The sequence below is a fragment of the Alligator mississippiensis genome, chromosome 5 (assembly GCF_030867095.1).
Source record: "Alligator mississippiensis isolate rAllMis1 chromosome 5, rAllMis1, whole genome shotgun sequence".
NCBI lineage: Eukaryota > Metazoa > Chordata > Crocodylia > Alligatoridae > Alligator > Alligator mississippiensis.
Window position 1 is genome coordinate 1,496,639 of NC_081828.1, and position 27,709 is coordinate 1,524,347.

Sequence of the window (27,709 nt, forward strand, 5' to 3'; positions counted from 1 at the left end):
GTAGATGCCTGTGGCTGCATTAAACCCTCTTAGCCTCCTGGTCCCGCCGGGGTGGGGGCGGCTCATCTCCGAGCCCTCCCTCTTGCTGGCCAGCGCCCGTGGTTCGGGATGGCGCATGATCACCAGTGCCACTGCCGCCCCGAGATGCCGCCATCTTGCTGTGCAGACTCGCGTGCCGGCCACTCGGGCGCGTGCCCTGGGTCGGTGGGTGACTTGCCCCCGTGGGGGCTGGCAGCCTCCGCTGAAGCAGAACCGGGCCCTGTTGCTCCCCACTTCGCTGCACCAGGAAGCGCGGCAGTCGCCCCTGGAGGGCACCACTAGCTCGTTTCACGAGGTCTCGGCTGCCCCGGGGTTTAATCCAGCTGCTCCTGGCACTCTCCACGGGGAAGGGCTGGTGCCAGGAGAAGCCGCTGACCCCGGCGAGGTTGGGCACGGTTGTTGGGTCCACTTCGCTCTTTTACACTGAGCCCTGGGCGGTGTCGTGGGTCTCGGGAAGACCCTCCGTGCTGGGAGAGCCACGGCATGCCTGAGGCAGGGGCATCTCCATCTCGGGAGGCTGGATCAGCTTAGGGCAGCATCCTGTGTCCGTGCAGGGGTCGGGCCTGTTGCCGCCTCGGGGTCCTGCGCTTCCAGCCTGACCCACTGCTTCTGGCCTTGCACTCGGGCCCCGTGGGGCGTGCTGCGCTGCAAAGGTGCCGTCTGCCGCCTCCGTGCCGGCTCCGGTTGGGTGCGGGTGGAAGTTGCTGCCTGCTTGCAGCTGTTCTGCCATCTCCTGCTGCGGCCAGCCCCTCCCAGGGCGGCCCAGTCCCCTCCACTGGGCTGCAGGCAAGAATGGTCACAGTGGCCCCAGTCTCGTGGCACTGAGTATGGTGCCCTGCAAGGTCCGGAGCACCCCGGGGTGACGGCATGCCGGGGTGAGCTGCAAGCATGATGGGCTTGCAGAACAGCCCTACTTCGTGGGGGTGTCTTTCGTCCCTGGCCCAGCTCTAGGCCCCTTTGTAGCTCCCATCCGCGCTCTCACCTTTTGTGCCGGAGCCGCCCCCACAAACGAACCCCACAGCTCGGGGGCCCAGCGAGGCCGCGGAGGAGGTAGTCCGTTAGCTCCAGAGTCTAATCAGGCCGGCAAAGTAGGGCAGCACAGCACAGGAGCCTTTGATGGGCCGGGCTCGGCGGGAGCGGGCAGCCGCCGCGCTAATTCGGTGGCACACGGAAGCGGCAGAGCAGCCCCTCGCCCACGCGTGCGCACGGGCACTCGGGCCCCCGCGCCCGGGCTTTTCAGTGCCTGCCCTCAGACCGAGCCTGGAAACTTTCAGACCCCCATCTCCCTTTCTGAGCACTGGGCTGGCTTTTCTCTCCCTCTCTTTTCTTTCTTTCTTTCTTTTTTTTCTTTCTTTTTCTTTCTTTCTTTCTGGGTTTTTGTTCCCCTGCACTATAAAAAGCAAAGCTCTCTTGCCTTTTGAACTAGGCGGCTGCGAGTGAGGGCTAACTCTGAGCTGTGTGGCTCGGTTACCTTTGTGTTCCAGATGAAACTGCCAAGCTCGGTGGGACAGAAGAAGATTAAAGCCCTAGAGCAGATGCTGATGGAACTAGGAGTAGGTAAGTAAAGGGGGCACGCTAGAGACACAGACACACAGAGCGGGCCTTTGTAGTTGAGACAGGCTATTTTTTCCCCGAGTAAAGCAGCCAGATTCTTGAATAACAGTATGTGAATGGTTTTTCAAATATTTCATGTGCTTAAAAAAAAAAAAAAGAGGGTCGAAGCCGGAACACGATGCACGGAGGCTTTTCTTTTCCTCCCGGTAGAAAAATGCTGTGAAAGAGCCTTTGTTTCTCTCCTCTTCAGGCCTCTCCAGCCTTTGGGCGAGACGGCCCAGCATCCAGGGCAGCCTGAGCCGGGTTGGGCCCTCGAGGGCCCCGGGCACGCGTTGTTTTGGGTGCCTGGCACACCCTCCGGCCGCCTTTGCGCCCCGAGCGGCGAGTTTGAGCCTTGCCCAGGCCTGCTCCCCTCCCTCTCACAGACATGGGAAATGAGCAGTCGCGCCCCAAGCTCCGGGGCTGCCAAGCCACGTGCCCCCGGTGCCCCCTTAGTGCAGGCAGGAGGCACCTCCGGCTCAGCGTGGCAGGCAGCAGATGCTGCTCCTGTCCTCGTGACGGACCTCTGTGGAGCCCCGTGATGGGGAACGGGGCACGGGTGGGGTTTGGGGGGCAGCCCAGAGCCAGGTAACGCAGGGCCCCCTCATCCCTCCAACTCCACCGCCTTGCAGGCTCTGCCAGGACACCCTGGGCAGCCCTAGCTCACCGCCCTCCTCTCCCTCGCCCCCCAGACCTGAACCCGATGCCGACAGAGGAGATCGTGCAGATGTTCAACGAGCTGCGCAGCGACCTGGTGCTCCTGTACGAGCTGAAGCAGGCCTTCGCCAACTGCGAGTACGAGCTGCAGATGCTGCGGCACCGCTACGAGGCGCTGGCCAAAGCCGGCAGCCTGGGTCCTGGCAGCGCGGAGGGCACCCATGCCGACGGCCCGGCCGCCCCAGGTGCCGAGGAGGGCAAGGCCGATGCCAAGGACCAGATCATCGACGTGGTGGGAGCACCCTTGACCCCCAACTCGGTGAGCAGGGACCGGGGCCGGGACTTGGCCTGGCTTCAGGGGGGTGCCAGGGGCCGGAGCTCCCAGGGGGGCAGGTCTGCAAGGGGACAGTGACCAGGGAGAGGCGGGCGATGGCCGGGGCACAGCTGGGAGGCACCAGGTGCGGGGGGTCCTTGGGGTCCACCAGCCCTACCCCACCCTGCTCTGTCCTATCCAGGGCACCCTGAGGGCTTGCCCAGGGCACTGCCATCCCCGTTGCACGGTGCCTTGGCCCCTGCGTGTGCAGCACATGACAGGACGTGGAGAAACTCCCCTGCCACCATGCATGCGGGCAGTGGCAGCGTGCAGCTTGCTTGCTCGCTGTCGCTCGGGACCGTACCCGCGTGTGTGCATTGGGGTGGCCAGGCAGGGGGGCGAGGTCTCCAGCCCCGTGCTCCCAGCGCCGCCTCCTGGGACTGCAGACAAAGGGGGAGGCCGGCGGCGTGGCAGGGGTTAAAGTGACCTGGTCTCTGACATATTTGAAAGAAATATAATCAAGTGAATTCACTGCAAGGCAAATTCGGTACCTACAGGCCCCTGTTAAATACAGCGCTGACCTTTACCGGCTGATTACACAAAGACGACACAATTAGATTAGTCCAAGACAAAAGGTCAAGCGCATTCACACTGTGACCATTTTATGCTACCTTGGGCGGGGGGAGGGGGCTGCGCCCCGGCTGCAGGGGCGTCGCGGCCTGGCCCCGGCTGCGCTCGGGGAGCAGGGCCCATGCGGTGCTGGGGGGGCTTCACTCCACGGGGGGCACGGTTCCCAGCCCCCGCCCAGCAAGAAGTCTAAGCCATGGCCTGTCCCAAGCCTGATGGAGCTGGGCATCCACATCTGGGGCTGGCAGAGGGCTGGGGACACGGAGCCGTGTGCCAGGCCGGCGGGCACGGATCAGCTGCGAGTGCCGGGGGAGCACACGTGTCCCTGGTACGGACGTGTCTGGGGGCCCGACCCCTCCTGCTGTGGGGGTCAGCCGGGCTCTGCTCTTGATCCCCGTCTGGGTTGCCGGCAGGTGGGGCTGGGCCGGGCCGTGCCCGTCTCCATCCTGGCAGCTCCAGGTTCAGCCCGAATTAATTCACCAGCCGCTCCTGCAACAAGGAGTGTTGCTGCCCAGGGCCGGGGCACGCAGAGCCGCCCACCTGGGGAGACCCGGTGCCACGTCAGCCCCGTGCTCCCCAAGCCCCCAGGCCGGTCGGGGCCGTGAGCGCTGACCCGCCGGGGCCTGGCCGCGGGGAGGTGAGAGGTGAGCGGCGCGCGGAGCAAATTAGTGCCAAGCAGAAGTGCAGCCAGTTCCTCCAGATTAGAGCCTTTGATGGGCGCGACTCGGACTCCGCGCGGCTCGTAATGAGTGAGTCGCCGGCGCGGCGCTTTGTTCCCGGGCTGGCGAGTCGGCCGGCTAATGGGTAAAGGAAAGGCCCTCGCCTCTCAGAAGTCTCGGGTTCAGAGTCGCCGCGAGCCCGCTTTCAAGCCTCCTTGATCCGAACTCCTGCTGACGGCTCGTTTCTGAGCCCGCTTGAAAGCCCAGAGTTACATTGTTAAGATCAAACGGCCTTTCTTTCCCGGCGGAGTTGCAATCTCCGGCTCGATCGACATGACACGCGCGGTGCGTACGCGCGGCCTCCCCCGGTCGCTCCCTTCCAGGAGTGCTGCAGCCTGGCCCCTCTCGGGAGCACCCAGGCTCGTGCCCTGGCCGGGTTGTCAGGATGCCCCCGGGAAGCCGCCGGCTCCTTTGTTTCCAGCCAGGTTTGTTCGTTCTTGCGGCTTCCCCTGGCCCGGGGCGCGGGGCTGGGAGCCTGGGCTGTGCCTGCCCTGAGCTAGGGGAGGCCGTGCCCGTCCCGGGTGCGCTGGGGCCCAACCTCTGCCAGGTGCCTTCCAGCTCCTCACGTGCTCCCCTCCGTCTCCCACCCCCCGGGCACCTGCTCCTCGGGGAAGGAGGCTGCTGGGAGCGCGGGGCAGGAGACGGCCATCTGCCCCCACCCCAGGGCCCCACTCCTGCCCCGACATGCCCAGGACAGCGCGCTGGGGCCAGGCCTGTGCCTGAGTCTGTCTCGGGTCTCCAAGCACTCGTGTGATGCAGCAGAGATCCCCCCCCCCTGCGCCCAGCCCCAGCCCTCTTCCGCCGGGCTCCTGCGTGTCCCGCTCACCCTGCATCTCGCTTCTGCTCTCCCCCGACAGCGCAAGCGGCGAGAGTCGGCCTCCAGCTCCTCCTCCGTCAAGAAGGTGAAGAAGCCGTGAGCCTTGCACCGCTCCGCCTCGCCCGCTGCTGCCCGGAGCCTGGGCCCTAGCCGGGGGCCGGAGCCAGCAGGAGCCGCGCCAGGCCCAGCCTGGCCTGCCCACAGGACCATGGAGCCCTCTGGCAGGAGCCAGGGCACAGCCGGACGGTGCCCGCTGCACCCTGGAGCCGGCGGCTGTGCCCTTCCCCGTAGCGTTTGCTGGTGTTTTTATACGCCCTGTTTTTGTGAGTGTCCCTGTAAATACAGACCGTGTCGCCGTGGACCTGCCCGTGTCGTCTCTGGCCTCCAGCGAGGGGGGTCGACCCCACCAATGCTGACTCCTGACCCGGGGGGACCTCGGCCCTGGCCCCCAAGCTGCACTCGGGGCTTTTGTCAGGTCAGAGGTCAAAGGCCACAGTCTGGGCTTTTCATAGAAAACCAGCTACCCCCCCCAATAGGCTGGCCCTGAACACCTAAGGCTGCTCGTGTGGGCCCTGCCCAGGCATGGAGCTGGCAGCAACATACACACGTACATGCGGGGGACACACCTACCCATGTATACGCACCTATACATATGTATACCCACCTGTGCGCACCTACACGTATAGACACATGAACATACACCTGTGTGCACCTATACATACATATACACACGCACACCCACACGTGTACATACACACATGCATATAGAGGCATATACAGTAACACAAGCTAATGTGAACACGCATGCTAATATGTACATGTGTATACAAGCACGCGTTGGCCCCCGCCCCCCCCCCAGCCCAGACCAGGCGCAGGCGGCTCCTTTTCCCCCAAACTTTATTCATGTGGCACATTTACAGCGAGGGGCGGAGTAACTAGACGATGAGATGCCGGGGCGCAGCTGCGGCGGGTCGGACTGGAACACCACACACCATGCAGTCATGTACCGCCAGGTTCAGTGCCTGTATTGGCTGCGCCTGCCGGGGCGGGAGGGAGCCGGCGCGGCGGGAGGTGGGCAGGGGCACAGGTGCGCTGTCTGCCCCCCTGGGAGCCGGCCACGCTAAGGGCACCCCCGCGGGATCTGGGGCACCCAGCCAGCTGCTGCCGAGCGCCCGCGGGGGCTGCCGGGGCTGTGGGGGGCAGGGGAGGCTGGGGCGGGGGGCACGGGCGTCCACTGCCGGCAATGGACGGGGGGCTGCCGGAGCCTGGCCCCCGGTGGGAGCGGGCATCGCTCCAACAGGGCCCAGGCGGCGCGGGCATCCCCCCCACCCCCCTGGCCTTGCATTGGGGGGGCAGGGGGCTGTGCCGGGGGGCGCCGTGGCCCCTTCCCAGCAGCCGGGGGCGGGCAGGAGGCCGGGGCGAATACAGGCACTTCACCTTGAACAGAAAGAGACGATCGCTTGTCACACACGGGCTCGGGGAGGGGGCGTGGGCACGGGCGGGGGTCTCGGGGCGGCGGAGGCGAGCGCTCGCGGCCGCAGGCTCCCGGCACGGCCGCGGGGGCCCAGATCGGCGGGACGGGGCGGGAGGGGACACGCGGGGGCCGGGGGCGAACGGAAAGGGGGCGCCGACGCGAGAAGGCCGAACTACAACGCTACGGAGGCGGGGCAGGCGCCGGGCAGGCGGGCGCGGGCGGGCGGACACGGGCTGGGGCCATCCCGCTCCTCCCCGCGGCCTTCCCGGCGCGGCCCCCCGGTCCCTGCCCCGCGCACGCGGCTGGGGGGGCCGGCGCCGCCGTCGTTGCCACGCGAGGGGGGTCGTCGCCGCCGCCGCCGCGTCCTCGGTGGCCGTGCGGCCGCTCAGGCCCGTCCTGCTGGGGCGGCCGCGTGCAGCCCTGTCCGGCCGGCCCGGGGATCAAAAGGGCTTGGACGTCTGCTTGAAGATGAAGCCTCTGTGGGCCAGCGTCTTCATGATGTTGGCGATGTTCTTGCAGTCGTCTAGGGGCAGAGAGAGAAAGGGGCAGGTTAGCACGGCCCAGGCTGCGCGGGAGGACACGACGCCGGGAGAACGCGGGAGCATGCGGGAGCGTGCCGGGCAAGGGGGGCGTCTCCAGCACTGCAGGGGTTCGAGGCTGGACGGGTGCTGGTGGGCATGAGCGGGGCGCAACCATGGCTGTGCTCATCTGTGGGGGTTTCCCAGGCTTCTGGGCTGTGTTGGGTGCCCTCCACCCCCTTTCTGCTCCACGTGTCAGGGGGCTTTTAACTCCCCCCGAGACACTCGGTGCTGCAGCCCCGGCTGGGGATGGGACTGGGCCATGCCAATGCTCCTGCCGGCACCAATGCACAGGGTCCTGGCTGGAGGGTCTTGCAGGGCCCAAGGCAGCCGGGCTGTGGGGTGTGGGTCGCGGTGCTCCGCAAGCACACGGGCCCACGGCCCGTGCCAGGAGCCGCTCGTGCACCCGCAGCCCGGCGCTCGCCCCGGGACCAGGTCATGGCCTGAGGCCCCAGGCCCCCCCCGGCACACGGCTCTCGCTCTCGGTGCCGGAGCTGAGGGCAGGGGGACAGGCCTCAAACTCGGGGCAGGCGGCTCGGGGGGCCGTGTCATTCACCCGGGCTCGCGGCAGGGCTTTAAATTGATTCCCGGTGTCTATATTTCATGCTGGAAATTGGCTTGTACATCCCCGCGGTGATCTATGGGGGCCGTCTCCTTAAGAAAAAGCAAGAGTAAATGTGTAATTTCTCCCTTGACAGCCCACGGCGCGGCGGCGATCCTTCTTCCCGCTCCCGCGTTCCGGGACAGCGCCGCCCCCTCCCCGGCGCCGCGCCGGCCCCCGCGCCCCGCGCCTTGATGTCTCCATTTCATTACCGCCCGCCCATTCATCACGCTGTTCCCGTAAGGGTGACTTTGCCCACTTGCGTGTGGCCGGCCGGGCCGGCGGGCGCGGGGAGGGGTGCCCCAGCGGTGGGGGGTTGGGGGGCACGGTGCTGCCCCCCGGGCGATGGAGGTGGCGGCTGGGGGGCCGGAGGGGGTGGGGGAGCATCCTTACTGATGTGTAAATGATAAAGAAGCCTCCACATCCATCTCGGGACTGTAAATCCAGGCGGCGCGGTACCATCAAGCCGCAGCGATAATAATGTGAAATTAGGTCTCTCGATCAGCGGGAGGAGGCCTTTTAATCACGGCTTAAAGGGTGCAAACGCTGTTTATCATAATTGAACTGTATCCGGGCTAATTGTGCCCATATTTCACTGTCTCGGAGGCAGCCGCCGCCTGGTGACGGAGGCTGCGCCGGCCGCCGGGAGACGCGCCGGGCGGCTCCCAGGTGCGCCGGCAGGTGCCGGCCGTGGGTGCGTCCTTGCCTTTCTCTCCTGGCCCCCTGCCCCGAGACCTCCCCCACGGCCCCTGGGTCACCCCCAAACAGGGCCAGCTTGCCCGGGGCAGTAGCGGGCAGCCTGGACGCCACGGGGATGGGCACGGCAGGCCTGCTCCCACCGGCTGCCGGGCGGACAGGCCTTGCTGTCCCTCCATGCCAGGACCCAGAACGGGACCTGTGCGGGCAACCCCCTGCAAGGAGCCCCGGGGATGGGAACGCAAGTGTCCTCGCCCCCACCCCTGTGCCTGCCCTCCAGTGCCGGCGTGGCACCAGCGCCCGGCTGGCTCCCTCGGGCACGCGGCGTGGCTGGGAAGCCGATGAAGGGGAAGCAACCATGCTCCCGAGTCCCGGGGTTGGGGCACAGAGGGCCAGGGCAGCTCTGCCACTGACTCCCCTGATGTCCCTGGGCACCTTGCTGGCTCTTCGGCTCCGTGGCGTAGGTGCCACGTCACGCCACCGGGGCTCGGAGGACCCCAGGGGAAGACGCCCAGCTCCGCGAGCACCCGGGCCTCACGGCCAGCGCCCAGGTCAGGACACGGGCAAGCATCCAGCTGGTCACGTCAGAGAGAATTCATGATGTCAGAGGCGGCTCAGCCAATCGCAAAGACGGTGGTGAGGCTTCATCTGCATGCTGCCTTCCCACTGGTCAAACCCTTTCAAAGCCGTCCACCACCCAGCTGTGATGTCAGAGTGATGGAATCTGCCTGCGATGACATCACCAGGAGGGGCCAAGGACCAAGTGGGTGCCTCGCCACCCTGCCATTGCCCCCTCAGCCCCGGGCTGGCCTTGTGGATTCCTCTCCGCCCTGCGCAGCTGCCCCCCACGAGTGCGGGTCACAGGCCTGTCCCGTGACCGTGGCATCCGAGCTGGGTGCAAACACATCCCTCTCCGCGGGCGCCACGACCTGGCTCTGGCACGGAGAGGACATGGGCATAGCTGGGGCCTGGCCGTGGTGCAGGGGCCGTGGCTGTAGAGCATCCCCCTGGCGAGGCCACAGCACCGAACCCACAGATGTCTCGACACGCCGGCGCTGGCAGCCCAGAGCAGCACGCGGTCCCAGCATGGTACAAACGGTGGGCGCTGCGACACTGGCACGGGCAGAAGCAATGAAAGACCCAGCTGCCCCCCAGCCCCAAAGCCATTCTGAGCTGCAGGTGATGGGCGGCAGCTGCCATGGAAATGCAGCCACCTCTGGGGTGGGCACTGGATCCGTGCGCAGGGCCACGGGAGGATCTGTGAGCAGCCCAGCAGGGCAGGGGAGGCCACGGCAGAGCTGGCCAAGCAACATACCTGCCCTCCCGGCCACCCTGGACATGCCAGAGCCCGGAGGGAACCCATGCCAGGGCAGGTGTCGGACACGGGACATCGAGAGGGCACAGAGCCGGGGTGCAGAGCTCGCTGTTCCTAAGCTGCCCTGGCCAGATGCCCGCCTGCCGCGGCTGGGGCCTCCAGGAAGGAGGTTTGGCGTGGTCGGGACCCCAGCAGCCAAACGGGACTCGGCACCAGCCCAGCAGCAAGGGCAGGGCGGTGGGGGGCACCATTGACAGCTCTCTGTGTCGCAGCTTCGCACGGCCAGGGCCTGCAGAGACCTGCGCACATCGTTGCACAGACTACGGGGCACACACAGCGGTCCCCTATCAACGCACACTGACACCCAGCCATGCCCTGGAGTGAGCCCTGGCACCTACGGAGCAAGGAGCGTAGGGGACTGCTGGCATCGGGCATGTGCCCCCTGCCCCGGGGCTGCCCGCAAGGAGATCCAAGGGGTCCGGTGCTGCAGGTATCCCATATCCCTCCCCGGCACTGGCCCAGGTCCAGATCCAGGGAGCTAGGGAACCACCAGGCGCTTGCACCTCAGGGCGACCCCTCCGCCCTTGCCGTGCATCGCCCTTCATGCTCTCCCCTGCCCCTCCAACGGCTCTGGCGCGAGCCCACCTCACCGGGGCAGGCGCAGCCCCCCGCACGCCGGGCCGTCATCCGTCATGTCGCGCGCCGGAGCCGACCCCGCGCCAAGGTAAACACGCTTATTACAATTATCCATGTAAAAAGAATCAACAACAGCAGAACAACTTTCTAATACGCAATTACAGCCGCCTATTGATTTTACAATGTAATCCGCTCCGATTGATTTAATAACACAATTATAGGCTGGCTCTCGGGATATTAGACAGGGAGATTTTCATAAACTCCAGAGCAAAAAAAACCAAAACCAAACCAAACCCAAACGAAACGGCTTTGAAACCAGCCCCGTCAGACGGGAAACGGGGGCGGGCGGCAGCATTGCTCTCCATTACTGGGGTTGATCCAGACGGGATTGTGGAGGCCAGGGACGTGACCGGGTCCCCCCAGGAGGCACGAAGGGACACGGGTGGCACGTGCTATGTGCCACGGGGAGATTGCGGCGGCCAGGCCAGGAAGCGGGCGCTGGTGGGTATCACTCGGGGGAAGCGCCCACCCACGGTGGGTGGGATCCGAGCCTGCAGCTCGGAGCGCAGTGCTCGCACCTCGGGGCGGTCGGGAAGGGGCGAGGGTGGCAGGGAAGGGCGAGGAGAACACCCCAGGAACTGGGCATCCCTGTAAGTGACCCCTGAGCATGACGGAAATCCAGCTAGGGACCTGGAGGCCCCGAGCATGGCCAGCCTCCTCCACGGGAGCTGGTCCTGGGCAGCGGGCACGGCACGGCACGGCACGGCACAATCCGCCGAAGCCCCACAGCCCAAACCTCCCTCCTGTCCCGAACCCACCTCGCGCCCAGGCCTCGCTCCCACGGAGCCCAGCTCACACCAAGGGCAGCTCAGCTCCCGCTCGCGCGTCGAGGCCTCTCCCATCCCGGCTGGCGCTTGGGCCCACGTCCTGCTCACGGCCCGGGGCCGGGCGCTGCAGGCGCCGCGCACGCTGCCTGGGGCCAAGGCACCCCGAAGGGTCGGGTCCTCCCCGGGCGGCGCCGCACGCGCACGCACGCACGCACGCTTGCTCTCGCCGCTCGTTCCCGCTCTCTCAATGTATTCCCGACTTTATGGGCACATTTTTCTTGTCAAGCTGACAGGGTTGCTAAGTGGATTTCTCTCTGATACGCGGCCGGATTATCACATTACTCCAGTGTCCTACACAAACATATTACTTTATATTCAATAGCCCTAATGAATATAAACTGCTTTTTCTTTTTTGGGGGGCGGCGGGGGGGTAATCTATAGATTTTTAATGAGGGCGCTATTAACTCCCTCCTCTTTAAAACAGACTTTAGGTGCAGCCTCTGACTGGAAAATCAATGGTGTTATTGTAGGAATATTGTATATTGATATTGTAATAATAAGATGCAATTGATTTAGGGGATGTTGTGCGGTGTGTATGGATGGGGTCAGCGCAGGGTGACTCTCCCTGCCTCCTGCACACGCCGGCCGGCCGGCCGGCACAGCCCGGCTCTCCCCGGCATCGTGGGCCAGGGGCCACGGCCCCCACGGCGGTTCGGGTGAGCGGAGGCTGCAGGCGCACTGGGGAACGGGCAGGACCGGCCTCCGGTACACCAGCAGAAGAAACCCTCGGGCGGTCACAGAGCAACGCGCCGTCACGCCAGGCCTGGTCCTCGCTCCCGCTGCGGCAGCTGCACGTGCTCGTTATCCGTGTGCCAGCCCGGCGGGGATGCCAGCACCCGGCTCCACGGGCTACTTCCTCTGCCCACCCCGGTGCCTCGCGGCTGCACCCCAGCCGGGTCCTGGCACCGGGACCTCGCTGCAAACCCCGACGAACAGACAAGCTGGGCGGCAACTCCAGGATCTGCAGGGGGAATCCACTGTGCTGGGACGGGGGCAGCCGTGAGACCGCAGGGTACAGCGGGCAGGCCACGGACTGCCAGGGCATGCTCCCCGCCAGCACAGGGACGCAGCACCGGATCCACCGCCCGCGGCAGCCACCGCTGGGCAGGACGTGGTCATTGACAGAGCTGCCCACGGGTGAGAGTCTGGGGTCCAGAGGCTGCCACGGCCTACGAGGCGGGACAGCGACCTGCTGCCCAGGTCCCGGCGTGCAACACACAGCACGACACGGTCCTGCTGCAGGGGGGAAAAGGCCACGTCCCCGGCACAGACACCGAGACCCCGGGGAGGAGAGCGCCGGGCTGGGCTGGGCCGGGCCGGGCGCCGCGGGGGCAAGCGAGCGCGTGCCCGGCCCCCTCTCGGTCCGCTCATTTGGAGCAAGCCGGGCTGCACCTGTGCTAGCGGCGGGAAGACGGATCACCCCGAGCCCCGCGCTGAGCAGGTCCATATTTAAACTGTCCCCATGCTTTATGGTCTGTACAGGAGCCGGCGCTCGGGCGACGAGGGGCCATTTGTCAATGTTATAATGGCAGATTACTGTTAATGAATAATAGCGCTGCTCCCTTTGTACGGCCATGCGCCACACGCCAGCCGCCCGGCCCGGCCCGCCACCCTCCGGCCCCCTCGAGCCAGCCCGAGCCGGCCGGGGCCCGGCTGTGCCGACAGCGAGCGGCCGCACGCTCTGACGGTCGCAAACACGATTGTTTCCTGTGCCGTCGCCTCCTCCTCCGCCTCCCGCTTGGCCTGTCATCGGCTCAGCGCAGGCCTCGGGGCTGCAGCCGCCCCCAGCCCGGCCTCTGTCTGGAGCAGACTGGCACCGGGGGCCGCAACCCGGCCGCTGGGGGTGCAGGGAGGTGCCTGAGGACCCCGAGCCCGTCTCCTGGGGCAATCGGGGCGTGAGCGGTGCCCTCCTCCTCCAAGGTGACTCTGGGCCTGGTTTTGACTCCTTCCCCAGCAGCGCCGCACAAACCAGCACCCGGCCTGGGGCTCGATCCTGACGCTGTTGGGAGTTGAGCTGGGCCCTGCAGCCAGCGGGTCTGCTGGGGTCCCGGACCCCTCCAGCAGGGCTGGAGGGGCAGAAGGGGCTCGGGAGCTGGGCGCCAGCAAGGAGCGGGCAAGCCCGTGAGCGAGGGCCCCAGTGAGTGCTGCAGATATCAGGGCACGGGGTCGGGGCTTAGTGATTAGGGTATGCGCCAAGGCCCCCGTGGCAGCCGGCCGGGGAAGCCACGGGGGAAGGAGAGGGGGCTCAAGTGGGGAGGACGGGGGCTCACCTCCCCCGAAATGAATGAGCTCAATAAGCCTGTGGCCGGCGTGGCGCGGCGCGGCGGTGGGGGTGCCCCCAGCCCGCCGGCAGGTGCATGAGGCGGAGCTGACAGCGAGCGCGTGGAATATTAAGAATAACTTACCTCATTATCTGCAATTACATTACTGCCACACACCTCATTTCTTCCCCCAGAAAGGAAAATTAGTTTTCTATTGACTTCCTCCGCCTGCCTCCCCAGCGCCCGCCACGGCAGCCCGCGCCCGCTGGGCCTCGGCCCCTGCCCGTCCGCACCTGTGGCTCTTCCCCCCACCCCGTGGCAGGGAGAAGCCCCTCCGTGCCCACTGCACCACGGGGAGACGGGGGCCTGGCCCGGGCTGGATGCAGCCGGCGCTCCCATCCCGCCCTGCGAGGATGCCCACTGGCGTGCCCCATAACCCGAACCCTACACTCGCTCCCTCGGGAGCTTGGCACCGTCCCCTACGCCTCGCTGCACGGGGCACACCCTGGCAGGTGCAGACACCCCCAAATGCGTCGGCTAAACCCTGCTTGGGGCTGGTCGGGGCAGCGCTGGCACCCTCCTGTGGCCAGGGACCCCTCGACGGTCCCTGCAGCGCCGCGGGCTATCCTGAGCAGGTGTGCGCCGGGAACAATGCCCGGCGGGGCTGGCACGGGCCCCGGATACAGCTGTGGGCTGCCGGGTGGATGACTAAGGCAGCAGGGAATCCGCGCTGGCCCGCGCCCCGCTGCCTCCAGGCACCTGCTTCCTGCAGCGGGATCTTGTCCCAGGGCTGCCGGAAGGCCCCTTCCTTCCACCCACCTCTCGCAGCTCCCCGCTGCTCCTTCTCCTGGCCCCTGTCCGGGGGAGGGAGAGCTCAGGGCAGCCCGGGCTGCACAGCCGGTGTCCGGCGGGGCTGATCCCCAGCACGGCACGATCCCCCCAACCCTCCGGGCTGGGCCGTGCGGGGGGCTGGAGCCGAGCTACAGCAGGTGCCATGCGAAGGCAGGGTCCCCCCATCCCCTGATGCTGGAACGAGGCTCACGGGTGCAACACGCCGAGATTCACAGCACGTGCATGCGGACCCGGTTGCAGCGCGGGCCGACGGGCACCGCCCTGGGGCTGTGTCTGCACTAGGCAACACTACCCGCAGCCCCCCCGGGGCACTGCTGCTCGCCGCCGCGTCACTCAAGCGCCCGATAAGCAGGTGGGAGAAAAGCGCTCTCGCCTCACCACGGCCAGGCAGACCGTGCTCGTGCCCCCGGTGATGGAGGAGTCTGGGAGGGGGAACACACCTGCGAGGGAGGGATGGAGACAGGACGAGAGGAGGCAGGTCCCCCAGCCCACGGCAGCGAGAGCAGCCCCCGCCTGCCTTCCCCGCGGGTTGCACGGCAGTTCTGCCATCCCAGGACCCTTGCCGGGGGCACGAGCCAGGCCGCACGGCCCCGTCCCCCTGCCCAACACACGAGGAACGGGCATGCAGGCCCCGGCGAGCGTCTCCGTCTCCACCTCGGGGCTGGGGCTCGGTCCCAATCCTCCCCTGCCCGAGCCCCGGGCGCCTGGCCAGACAAAGCCCGGCCTGCGGCCCCCCCGCAGCGAAGCCCCGCTCCCCTGGACTAACTACCCGCTCATATTGAAGGATAGCAGCCTGCTCAGCAATAAGGCGAAAAAGCCAATTTCATCTTTATTAGAAGGAGATTTCTCTTGTAGTAATAAGCGCACTTCAAATAATTAGCGTGTTTTACGTAATAATGAAATTATGGAAATGCAGGCCACTTATTCAAACAAGTCGCCATTACCATATTTTTAAATATTAGACTTAATTAGAGTTTATCACTTCAGAGAAGTACGAGGAGTGGGGATTTTTTTTCCCTTCACAAAAAAAATCCTCATAAAGTGTTTATTAAGCGCGGGTAAGAAGGGGATAATGATGTGTTTGGAAATTAAGGCAATCAAACATTTAATGCTATGCACTCCTGTAGGCAAAAGCATTCAAATGAGTCAATTATACATCCATTATCCAGGCACGATTAAACAAGGCAGGACGGGGAATTTGTCCTCCACATCATGTGTTTGTGGGGAGGACTTATGTCCACTTAACGCCAGCTAATAAAACACTAAACTTGAGAAAGAAGCAGGAGGAAGCAAAGGGGAGAAGGAAAAAGGGAGAAAAAGAGGCGAGAGAGCAAAGGGGGTGGCCGGGACGATACCGGGGAGGGAGGAGATGCACACTGCAGCCATGTCTGCAATCCAGCCTTTCATAAATCAAAGTAATTAAGTTAACATGAAAATCAACTTCACCCTCCCGTTAAATTACGGCATTTGCATATTCGGACTCAAATGAAGCAGGTCGCTGGCGGGACGGGGGAGGAGCGCCCACCCCCAAAAGGGGCCCCATTTATTACGGTGAATAACTAATTCCAGAATTTATCGCGCCGGGGCCTTGTCCCGGTGCCATTTATATTGCAGAAGGAAATGAAGGGGCGGGCGGAGGCCGGCTGGACATCTTTCTGCGTTATTGCTTGTCTGCCATTTGCAAATCATTATTAATTGTGGCCCGTGTCGGCGATGCGGCAGGGCAGGGGGCCCGGGCAGCCGGAGCAGACACACATATCTCTTCATCAGGACCCCAGCCGCTGGCCCTGGAGAGCCAATTACCCCTCCCTGATTGCCATCAGATAAGGAGGGAATTTTTACAAATTAGGGAATAAATAGAATTTCCACACGTGGCGCAGGGAGGGCCGGGGAGGCGGTAATGAAAAACGATACATCACCATCAGCCGGACAACCCTATTCATACGCCGCGGCGTGACGCTCACTACTCATAATCCCGCCGGCTGACAGACAGCCCGCCGAGCCCGCCACCGCCGGAGAGGCCGCGTCCGGCCAGGTGGGCGCGGGATGGGCACCGGGCCCTGCCGGCACTGCGGTGCCAAGGCACGGTCGGGGCAGCCGGGCTCCCCTGGGGTCTGTGAGGCGCGGGGCGGTTTGGGAGCCAGATCCCCGCTGCCCTGCCACGATCGGAGGGGCCCCGGCAACATCCTCCTCCCTCGGCGCCGGCCTGCAGCCCTCGCTGCGATGCAGCTCGACGCCTCGCTGGGCTCCGCGGCTGCTAAGGGCGAGAGGGTTCGTAGGATTATAGTCGCGGGGCTGCAGGGTCACATCCAGCCCAAGCCCTGCCGGAGACGGGATCAGCCCCATCCAAAGCAGCCCAGACAAACCCCGTGACCGAGCTCAGCGGCACGGCGCAGTCGCCCCGACACAGCCCCACGTGTTGCCCTGCCCCGGGAAAGGAGGGGGCTGCGGCCACCAATGTCCTGCTTCTGTGTTAGCGATAGACGCTCCAGACCCCAGGCTGAGGCCGTGCCCCCGCTGCAGAGGAAGGCAAACCCCCCCAGTCTGAGCAAGGGGGAAATCCCTTCCTGCCCCAGTGCAGCGGGGCTGAACCTAAGCACGGGGGCAAGACCATCCAGCCAGGACCCTGCAGGGTCGGTGCCAGCAGGAGCCCAGCCCCAGCCTGCACCCAGCGCTGCTGAGGACGGTGACCCCCCCCCAAGTATGTAGCAGCAGGAAGAGGAATAAAACCTCCCTTCTTGCCCCGAGCAGCACCCAGCACAGCCCTGATGCGTGAGAAATCCCCGGCCGATGCCCGTCCAGCTTCTCCTTGAACCCCTCCAGGGATGAAGTCTCCCCTTCCCTGGTGTCTCCCCACGGCCTCCCTGCTCTGACTGAAGAAATGTTTCCTGAGACCCAACCTAAACCCGCTTTGCTGCAACGGCAAGCCTTTGCTCGGCGTCCCGCTCGCTGCAGCGAGAGAAGGGGCGTTCTCCCTCTTCTCCACGGGCCCCTCCGGTGTTTGGGCTCCTGCAGGGCGCAGAGCCCCCGCAGCCCCGAACCGAGCTCCAGAGCCCGTGTCCAGCTGCAGCCCGTCCAACGCCCTCCCTGTCACTTCTCCCAGCCCGGGGGGGGACTCTGAGCGGTGGCAGAGCTGCTGGCTGGTGGGAGCACACAAGCTGGCTCATATCAGGACCGTCAACACCTGTTCATAGACTGCAAGGGGCTGGAAGGGACCTCGCAAGATCGTCCGGTCCAGCCCCCTGCACCAGGCAGGAAAGAGAACCGGGGGTCAAGTGACCCCAGCGAGGTGCCCGTCCCATCTCCTCTTGAAGATGTCCAGGGTAGGCGATTGCACCCCCATGGAGGGAGCTTATTCCACCGTCTGGACGCCCTGACTGGGAAGACATTTTTCCTAATGTTGAGCCTGAATTGGTTTTCCAGGAGTATCTAGCCATGACTCTGGGTTTTCCCCTCGGGTGCTGTTGCTCACCGAGCCCTTGATGCACTCCCCTAGCGTAGCGGCAAACTGCTACCAGGTCCCCTCCCAGCCTCCTTTTCCTCATGCTGAAGAGTCCCAGATGCCTCCGCCTTCCCTCGTATGGCTCGCCGTGTACGACTGAGCATCCGGGTGGCTCTTCTCTGGACCCTCTCAAGTTCTTCCACGTCCTTGTCGAAGTGTGACGCCCAGAACTGGACGCGGTGCTCCGGCTGCGGTCTCACCAGCGCGGAGGACAGTGGAAGAATCCCCTCCTTGGTGCTACACGAGATGCATCGGTTGATGCATGCCAGCGTGCTGTTTGCCCTGCTGGCATCCCGGTCCGGCTGACTTATAAAGGTCTAGCTTTTCTAGCTGGGTACGCACCAGCTCAGCGTCAACAGGGGAAGGCTGTCGTTCCCACCGTGCATCTCGCTTGTCTTTCCCCTTGGCCCAGTGAAAAACGGAAGCAAAGTGGGCATTCGGGAGTTCGCTGTTCTCCTGGGTGTTGGTTCCCAACTGTCCCGAGGCGTTCAGCAGGGGTCCCACACTTCCATCTGTTGTCTTCCTGCTCCCTACACACCTAACGAAGGACTTCCCACTGTCCTTGACTCCCGCGGCTAACTGGAATTCAGTCACAACACGTGGGAGTCAGGGGGGACTCTTGCTGTTGCAGGACATACTGGCTGAACGCACAGCGGGGAAGGCATTACAACCCTGCAGGACTGTTGCTCTTACTAAGTGTTGCTGCAAAGGGGTGTCAGCTGCACTCTCTGTCTGTCCGTGAAGCGGTTTAAAGAGGCCAAGACCCCTCTCTGTCAGGCCTGGGCAGGGAGCCCGGCTCGGCCCGGCTCTGGCTTCTCCCCACGGGGCTGAATGTCACCCAGGCTGCCGGCAGGTGCTGCAACCTCCCACCCTGCATCTGCCGCAGGGGACCAGCTCGGAGGCCTCCGGCAGCGCCAGCACCTCTGCACAGGGCACAGCTGTGGGCAAAGGGCCCGGTGCAGGGTCCAGCCAGGGACCACGGCATGGACGGCTGCTTCGTTCCAGCAGGACAGAGGGAGAAGTGGGTCCGTGGCCTCCCTGCCTGCAGACACCCCTGGCAGGGACCCGTGCCAGCTCCTCCGCCATGGTCTCTGCGCCCAGCACACTTCTCCCTTCCCCCTTGGCTGCCGAGAGCCCCAGCCTGGCTCTGTCCCAGCGTAGGGTGCACGGGCAGCGAAGGGGCTACAAGCTGGTGGCCCCAGACAGCTGAGCACAGCACCCAGCCCATGCCCATGGCTCCGGGGGCAGCTGTCAGCAGGATGCACGCATGGGAAGCAGAGGCAGGTCTGCAGGCTCAGTGCCAACGCCGCGTGCCTCGATGATACCTGCAATCCCCTCCGCCGGCTCCTGCGGTCTGGCTGCCTCCGTAGAGTCACAGAGCCGGGGGCTGGCAGGGACACATCGACTCCAACCCCTGCCTGGGGCAGGATCAGCCCCATCCAAATCATATAAAGAAGGCTAAGGGCATCCTGGGCTGCATCAAGAGGAGCGGTGCCAGCAGATCGACAGCAGTGATTCTTCCCTCTATTCAGCACTGGGGAGGCCACATCTGGAGTCCTGTGTCCAGCTGTGGCCCCCACGACAGAAAGGATGTGGGCACATTGGAGAGAGTCCAGTGGGAGGCAATGAAAATGGTTTGGGGGTTGGGGACAGGACTGGTGAGGAGAGGCCGAGAGAACTGGACTTATTTAGGACCCAGGAAAGAGGACGGGGCCTAGAAAGGGACATTTCCACTGACTCCATCATGCCAGGAACCACGGGTGCAGCGGGAACCGCAGCCCCGAGGCACCACGGATACATGGGTGTGTGCCCGTGTGCCTGTGACGGGGATAAGCTGCGATGGGGACAATTCTGCCAGGTGCCCTGTCACTCACTAGCAAGCGATGCCTGGCAGCTGCTGTGCCCCGATGTCTCCACCTGCCGGCCCCGTGGCCCCCAGAATGGGCACTCGCTGCACCTGGATGCAAAGAGGGAGCCAGCTTCTTCCCCTCCCCTGCCCACCTCCAGCCCTTCCCCGTGCCAGCCCGGGCCGGCAGACAGCATCCGGGAGCACAAGGCACCAGAGCCAAAGCTGGGGACGGGGACGGGGCAGGGACTGGGAACGAACGCTCTAGCCTCCCCCCCTCACCCATTAGCGGGGCTGTTTTACTCTGGATCATTAAATATGTATATCTTATTACATGCCTTGTTAGAGTATTGAGCTCTATTGACTGATAATAAATTCCCGGCATCGTCCTGACCATAAATTTATCTGGAGATGATGAAGACTCAATAATCTAGTCATGCAGATAATACGAGAGGGCCTTAAAAAAGATCATTACATTATATGTCAAAATTAAAAGTGAAATACACTTTATTAACACTGCTCCCCCACTCCCGCCCACGGCTCGCTACCGCCCTCCTAGCCTCCCTGGCCCGTGCATGGCTCCTGGGGACAAAGCGTGCCCACGTGTCTCGCTGCCCGGGGCCTGGCCTTGTCCCCCAACCTCGGATATGCACCAGAGCTGCCCGGCCCGCGGGCCGTCCGGGGACAAAAACGTCGACAGCCAAGAGCGCAGCAACCCCCAGCCCCGCGCAGACCCAGGCATCTGAGAGCAGGCTCCGAGCATGCTCCTAGCACCCTGCCCAGGGCTGTCCCTGCTCTAGACGGGGTGATGGACACGCAGCAGCTAGAGGGGAGCAGGGAAGTACCCCCCTGCCCTCTCCCATCTGGGTTTGGGCATCACCTCACCCCCGAGTCAGAGCCCAGGCATCCTGTCTGCCAGGCTGCATTCATCCAGCCCCTCCGCATGGAGCCTTTGGCCATCACGTGTGCGCGCCAGGCCCTGTACGGTCTTCGCCAGTCAGCAGGTGAAGGCTGCAGCACGGCCGGGGGCTCAAGGGACATGCTGGGGTCCTCTGAACCCAAAAGGTTTGGCCCAGGAAGCATGGCTGGTCTCGGAGGCACCGTGGAGGCTGCCTCCTTTCCCAGGTGCTAGCAAGGTCAGAGGTGCCGAGGGGCATTGTCCCCTTGTGCCCCTGCCAGCAGGTCAAGGGCATCTGTCCAGCTTCCAGCAGTGCCAGGTACTTGGGGGGCACTTCAAGGCCCCCCACACCCTCTGCCACTGCCCCGGGCTCCCCTGGTAGCAAACACCAGGGAACACGGAGGGATGCGGCGACAGCTGCCGGGAGCACCGGAGCAGCTGGGAACTGATGGCTCGGAGGGAGATGGGCGAGACTGGATGGAGAAAGCCAAGGGAACGAGGAGACAAAGGGTTGATAATGCTCCCTGCAGCCGCTTGAATCCCAGCCCGGGGCAGGCCGGAGCAGCCGAGGGGCTGGGCACCCTGTGCTGCCAGGCGGGAGCTGATCCTGTGCCCTGCCCTGGGTAGGGGCCAATCTCTGCTCCCACAAAGCTGAGCCACAGGGGATGCAGGTCGGGAGTAAGGGGCACCGGCAGGGCTGGGGGGGGGCAGGGAGCTGCGGGTCGGGAGTGGGGGGCACCAGCACGGCTGGGGGGCATCAGGACCTGCCCTGGCCGGGTTAGTGCTCCGTGCTGAGCCCCCTGCTCCGGTCCCTGCCCCATGGGGCATCAGGCACATCCAGGATGCTGCATCGGGGCCCTGGGCTCTGGCTGTCTGTGCCAGATGCTGCCTGCACCCCAGCCCCGTGGTGCCACTGCCCCCATGCAAAGGCAGCATGTGCCCCCCCCCGCGCGCACATCAGACAGACAGATGCTGCCCGAGGGCATGAGCCATCTCCAGCCCATCTCTGCGCCGCGCCGCCTCTCCATCCACGGATTATTTCTTATCATCGCATGACCATGGCGATAAGATGGAGATGCGATAGCGAGCATGGCCCCCGCCCGTCTCCCCCAGCCCAATGTCATGGGGGGGGTGCAGGAGGGTGGGAAGAGGCTCTCACCTGAAGGCCCCACCGCAGCTGATGGCAGGGGCAGACCAGAGCTGGGCTGGGTGCAGGGAGGTCCTGCCACACCTGCGGGGCTCGGCCCTTGGGGATGGAAAGCCTTTGCTCCCCGGTGCATCCCTTTGCTCTCCAAGGCTCAGAGACACAAGGCAATGCCATGCGTGCCCCGGCAGTGCAGGGGAGACGCTGACAGCGGGCACCAGCAAGGTCGGGCACGTGGGCTCTGCCTCCCCTCCTGCCCAGGGGCTGGGGTCTCTCCAGATACTGAGTTGCATTTGTATATGGAGGGGGTGTTACATGGCTCCCAAGGGCCACTGGCAGAGCCCCCCCATCCCAGACCCTGATTAGAAAGAGCCTGAGCCCTGCACAGATATGAGGAACGAAGGGGTTAATCCCCTGCAGAAACCCCGACACCAATTGCTCAGCCCGGATCTCAGGACAGCCCCCGCTCCCCACCGTGGAGGCCTTGATTTTGATGGGTGTTGGCCATCACGTAGCCAGGGGCTCAGAGCAGATCCTGGTGCAGGCAAAGCGCGGCAGAGCCTCGTCTACACAAGCACTAGCGCAGCCAGAGCGGTGTCCCCGACTCAGCAGAGGGTGGCGGAGGAAACGAGGCCAGGCCGAGTGAGAGGAGCCCAGAAGCCACAGGGGCAGAGCGGGGTCGGGCCTGCCTCGTCTCCGTGCTTGCTGGTGGCTATCGGGCCAGCGAGCGCTGCGGAGAAAGGGCCTCTGTGCTAAAGTGCCAGCCCAGCCCCAAATCTTTCCTCCGAGGTGAGTGCTCCCACGCTGGCCCTGGGACGCCCCCGCGCCAGCCGGCACAGCCAGGACAGGCCAGTGCTGACCTCCCTAACGCAACCATAGGCCAAATCCACGCAGCCTCCATCAACCCCGGAGCCAAGCCTTTGGCTGGCACCGCCTGGGCCAACAGCAGCATCCCTGCGGGCCCCGAGTCACTGGGGGCAAGGGGGACAGGGCATGTGGCTGTCTCTTCAAGCAGGGGCAGAGGAGCTGAGTGATGGATGCCCCCCACCCCCCGCCCCGCTCGGGGCCAGCTCATCGGGGCGCCCCCCTAATCCCTATTAATGTAAGTGATGCTGCCCGGCTCCCGCCCCATCCATTATTCATCGGGTTTGTTTATTTGTAGCTAACAGGTAGCGCGCGGCAGGCGGCCCCGGCGCGGGGACAGGCCCCGTTCATCACCCGGCTCCCCCGCCACCCGCCATCCGTCTATTACCCCTGCTCCCTTTAATTAGTAATGAGGACTAATATCTCTGCCTGGGACACGGGCTGCAGCGCCTCTCCCCTCCGCTGCCGCGGGGCCGCGCAACCGCCGGGCAGAGTAACGCCACGGCTGGCCCAGGGCAGCAACAGGAGCTAGAGCTACAGGAGCCAGACGGCTCGCCCTGTGCCCGGCCCCGGAGCCGTACACGGGGCTGGCAGTCGAATAGCGGAGGCCGCGCAGGATCCGGCCGCCCCTCGCTCTGATGTACTGACCGGGGCGAGTTTTTACGCGGCGGCCCGTGAAGACGGACGGCTTTGTTTACAGCGAGGCCCGGCTTCGCGACGGCTCTTCAGGCAGACGTCTCATTAAGGGCAGCCGCGTGGGGAGCGCTCCGGATCTATACCGCACGGCCCTGGGGGAGGCTTTGACCAGAGTTAATAAGCGGGCTAGGTTAGCAAGCGAGCCTCCGCCGCGGTGACCTCCGGTCCCCTCCCCGCCTGCTCACCGGGGTCCGTCCGTCCGTCCGGACCCTGCTCTCCGGAGGGGAGCGCAGAGCACGGCTCAGCTCGCCGCACCGGTACAGCCCTGCCCCCCCGTTGCCCGGGGGGTCACGGGCCGCACTTGGGCGGCTTAGCAGGTGGAGGGGCAGGCATTAGAGCGAGAGCCGCCGGAGAGGAAACTAACCCTGCCGTGGCCCCGCGGGGAGATTACTGCGTATTCAGTAACACGGGCGGCGGGGAGAACACGTAATCTCCAGCAAGGCCGCCGGCTCTCGCGCTGATCCAGTAAAGCCGCCCGGCCCACAGGCAAGCTGGCTCCTGTGAGCCGCGGCCTACTTAGGTGCCTGGGTTGCTGGGCTGGGACTCGTGCCAGGGGCTGGAGCTGACAGCCACCCCGATGGCATCCCCGGCTCTGGTGGGCACGAGGCAGCCGCACCGGGGCAGCCCCGCTTTCTCCCCACTGCCATCGCCGCAGGATCCCCCCGGGCAGAGCAGGGGGCTGGGGGCACCCGCATCTCACCCCGCAAGCCCAGGAGGCTGGCACGGGCCCGGGGAGGCAGGGTGGGAGCACTCACTCCTGTGGAAAGGTTTGGCATTTTAGCACAGAGGCCCTTTCTCCAGACTGTTCGCTGGTCACTGGAGTCCGATAGCAGCTGGCGAGCACGGAGACAAGCCGGCCCCGCTTAGCTTGCAAGCAGCTCTGGGCCACGGTTGGGCACAGCAGCTGCCCCAGAGTCACCCCACACGCGTGCACAGCCACGCGTGTGCCCTAAGTGTTGCAGGACTCAGCACGCGCAGCTTCCCCGCGACAAGGGGGCTTGTCTCATCGGGCCTGCCAGGGTCGAATGGACACGTCTGTGCCCCACGCATGTGCCCACGGGCACACGCGGCCCCCCCCAGACCTCACACGAGCAAGTCCCCATGTCTGCACACAGGCACCGGTGCAATCACACACGCAGTTGTGGGGGGAGATGGTCAAAGCTGCCCAAGGGGGTGAGCTACACAGCTCCGAATGCGAGTGGCGCCCCTGGGCCAGCCATGACCGCTGGGGAACCGCCGGGCGCCCAGCTCTGTGCTGCCATAAGCCCCGCTCTCCCAGGCCCACGTGTGGCCCATTTTTCAAGGCTTTTAAAACCTGGTTGGAAAAATTTGCTCTGGGAAAAAACGTCAGGACCGAGGTGCGAGCCCGAGTGTTTCCCTAAACCTCTGGCTGGCCTTGGCCGGAGGGACTGAGACAGAGAGAGAGGGAGGAGGAGAGAGAAGGGGCTGGGGTGTTTGGGTCCCCGTCTGGCCATTCTCTCGCCAACAGGCTAAGTGTCTCTGAAATGAAATTTTGTAGGTGATTAGCTCACAATGGGAACTTAATCGCTTTGGGTATTTAAAAAACCCCATTAAATTAAACGGCTGAGATATTGAGGCTTCAGCAATGGCTGCTTCCAAGGCACAGTAACTACCAGCCTCATTAGGGGGGTGCCAGCTCCGCCGTCGGAGTCACAGACCCGTGAGGCGCGATAGGGGCGGCTGCATTTAATGCGCGCTGCCGGTACACAGCACGGCGGGGGTCGCGCTGCTCCCGGAGGAGGTGGCATCTGGAGCACAGCGGGCAGACGGACCCTGCGCCCCTCGGCCCCCCACGCCATTGCAAACACCGTATTCTGGCCCCAGCAATAGCCTAAGCGCATCCATGACAGCTGCCGTGTCCTGGGTCAGACCCAGGTCCACGTTGCCCAGTGCCCGGTGTCACGCGGCGGCAGAGAGCGGCGGCTGGAAGGAGGGCGACTGGGGCTGAGCAGGGCTTTGCCCCGCTCCTCTCCCCCTTGCAGCCCCCAGCGTTGAAGGGCTGATGCAGAGGCCGTGCCCCTCGCTCCCCTGCTCGACAGCTCCCGATGCCCCTTTCCTCCAGCACGGGTCCAGTCCCTTGGTGAATAAGGTTAAACCATCAACTCCCACTGCATCTAGTGGCAGCGAGCCCCCCGCTTTAATGATGCGCCGGGGAGAAAAGAACTGCCTGGTGTTAGCTGTAAACTGCTGCTCGTTTCATGCTGTGACCCCCAGTTCTGGTCTGGTGAGAGACAGGCAGTAATAAATCCCCAGCGGCTTTCCCTTTGCCGTTTAGTATTTTGTAATACTAGCAAAAAGGAGGCTCATCCAGACTCCTCGGGAAACCTCCGGTGATGGAGATCCCCTTGGTCAGGTCAGGCTGCACCCTTAGATCACGGCCCTGAAGATCTTCCTGAGATCCCATCCACATCTGCTTGGCTGCCGCTCAAAGCTGCTGCTTTGTGCCCTGCCCTCTGCAGTGATGGCGAACCTCTCCCTCCTTTCCGGGGCAGCCCTTCAGATGCGTGATGGACGTCCCACCTAATCCCCCTTTTCCACATGCTAAATGTGCCTGGTCCTCCCAGCCCCTCCTCGGACAGCTGCCTTCCCGTACCTTCGGCATGCTGGACCCTCTCTGACTTCTCCACGTCCTTAAAACGTAGGCTGAAGACCACTTCTTTTCACTAGCACAAACTCGGCCTGCACCAGATCTCCGAGGGTCTCAGGAAGTACATCAGGGTGCGTGGCCGAGTCAGAGCTCTCCGTGGCATGTTCCTGCCACGTGCAGTCACTTGCCATGGATCGCACGCTGCCCTCCCTCCCGCGCACACCCAGCCCTCCAGGCTCTTCGGTGAGCTGCACAGAGGGGCCTGTGAGTCCCGAACCTCCTTTGTGCCTCCCCGCTCCGGCCTCTCCCCGTGCCCCCAGGTCGCAGTCGAGGGTGCCATCCCCTCCGCGACCAACACGGCCTCCACACCGCACGGAGCAAAACCAGAGGGAGAAATCAGGACCATCTTCACCCCAAGCCACTTCCCATCTCCTTAGGCCTTGTCTTGCTAGCGCTGTGTCCAGGGGTCCCTCATGGGATGGGACCCCGGTGTGAAGCCAGTGATAAGGTGGATGCTAAATATGGGCCAGGAGTGGGAGGCCGGGGAGGAGATGATCTGCTGCCCGCCCCCAGCACCGCCTTGCTGCTCTGCTCTGCACTGGCCTGGCCTCAGCATCCAGCCCCTCTTACCCGGTCCTTTCCTGCTGCTGGGCCTTGCAGGTCTCCCTGCTGCCCACTGCCCCGCACCCTGACAACCCAGGAAGAAGCAGGCAAAGACCCGCAACAGCACTGGCACTGGGCTCGGCCCTCACTCTTGGGCCCTTGCTGCCTTCTCAGGACTACGGCTATTAAGAGGTCAGCTTTGACTTCCAGGCTAGTGGGTCATACAGCACTGACCGCTGCCTCAGGCTGCATGCACCCCAGACACGAGTGTTTGCAAGCCGACGGGTGCATGGCCAGAGAAGGGCCTGCCCGGGCGGCTCGGGGCAACTCTGCCCCAGCTCCATCTCCCCCCGTCCGCGCTCGGAGGCTGTAGGTGCAGAGCTCAGCAGCTCAGAGCGCAAGCTTGTCCCGTCCCGCTTCCCGTGCAGCCGGACTCGTGACTCCAGCATGGAGCGATGACACCCTCTGACTTAGGAGGCAGCATGAGGCTGGCCCTGCTCCGCCCGCGGAGGCGTCAGGCCACCGCGCAGCAAGCGCCAGCGCTTCTACCTGACTCCCCTCGCTGGTTTAAATTATTTACACTCCTCCCGCCGCGAGATCTCTCTCCAAAAGGAGCCTCCTGTTGGCAGCTGCAGCTTTAAAATTACTTGCATCTATCACTCAATCGCTTTCAGGTCAAACGCGCGCTCCCGACTTAATGACCACATTTCTGCAGCAACAAATCTGTCACCGCTGTTTGTTTAAAGCCAACAAGCTGGAGGAGCCCCGTGTGCCGGGATTGAATTAACTCGGCCTCCCGATGGCGGCGGCAGATCATTTGCCTGGCACCTTCCCTCCGAGCCTCCCATGTTAATTAATGTTCCGGGTGGGACGGGGAACCTGCCAGGAGCGTGGCCTGCGTCCCGGGAACCTGGGATGGGATATTCTCCAGTGCCCAAGTCCCCTGGGCATGGCTGGGGGCACCCTTCCTTCTTGCTGCCGCCTGACATCCGAACTGTACCGCCTGGCTGTGGTGCTCCAGGCCGGGCACCTGCCTCAAGCTGAGGCTGGCTTTTCCCTACAAACAGCCCGGCCAGGCCCGCTCTTCCCAAAAATGATGCTAAGGACACAGACAGGCTTTGGCTCATGCCGAATGACCCCGGGGACTTTTCACCGAGCTGCCTGGAGCTCCCTGCACCCTGCAGCCAGGCGCCAGGGTGCAGGAGAGATGCCTCAGCCTTTTGCCCCTTGTGTTAAAAGCTGCCTAAACAGGGCCAAGTGCTAGGTGTGGCTTGCACGCGCTCAGCAGGGGATGGCTGCAGCTTTGCAGCTATCAGGCCAGTCCCTGTCCCCCCTGGGGCTGCAGGGTGACTTCTGGGCCACCCACACAGGCCCCTACGGCATGTGAGAAACCCGGCAGTGCCACGCCAGGCTACTCCCATGGCCCAGCTCACTCCGTGTCCTGTCTTCACCTGCGGGGCCGTCTGCCCTTCCCTCGGCAGCG

The 27,709-nt window shown here is 64.4% G+C and overlaps 2 protein-coding genes across 4 annotated transcripts in view; one reads left to right on the forward strand and one right to left on the reverse strand.

Moving 5' to 3' along the window:
• The window catches only part of DMAP1 (DNA methyltransferase 1 associated protein 1), a 33,029-nt gene extending 27,903 nt beyond the window's left edge, over nt 1-5,126 (forward strand). For all 3 annotated transcript variants that reach the window (XM_059727723.1, XM_059727725.1, XM_059727724.1), the window contains exons 9-11: nt 1,524-1,596; nt 2,325-2,608; nt 4,806-5,126. In XM_059727723.1, the coding sequence (XP_059583706.1) occupies nt 1,524-1,596; nt 2,325-2,608; nt 4,806-4,865 (417 nt within the window). In that variant the 3' untranslated portion in view covers nt 4,866-5,126. The remainder of the gene's footprint in view (nt 1-1,523; nt 1,597-2,324; nt 2,609-4,805) is intronic.
• Nucleotides 5,127-5,645: 519 nt separating this feature from the next.
• Nucleotides 5,646-27,709, reverse strand: part of ERI3 (ERI1 exoribonuclease family member 3) — a 148,596-nt gene continuing 126,532 nt past the window's right edge. Inside the window, 1 exon segment of the mRNA XM_059727727.1 lies at nt 5,646-6,762. Coding sequence (XP_059583710.1) covers nt 6,680-6,762 — 83 coding nt within the window. The 3' untranslated portion in view covers nt 5,646-6,679.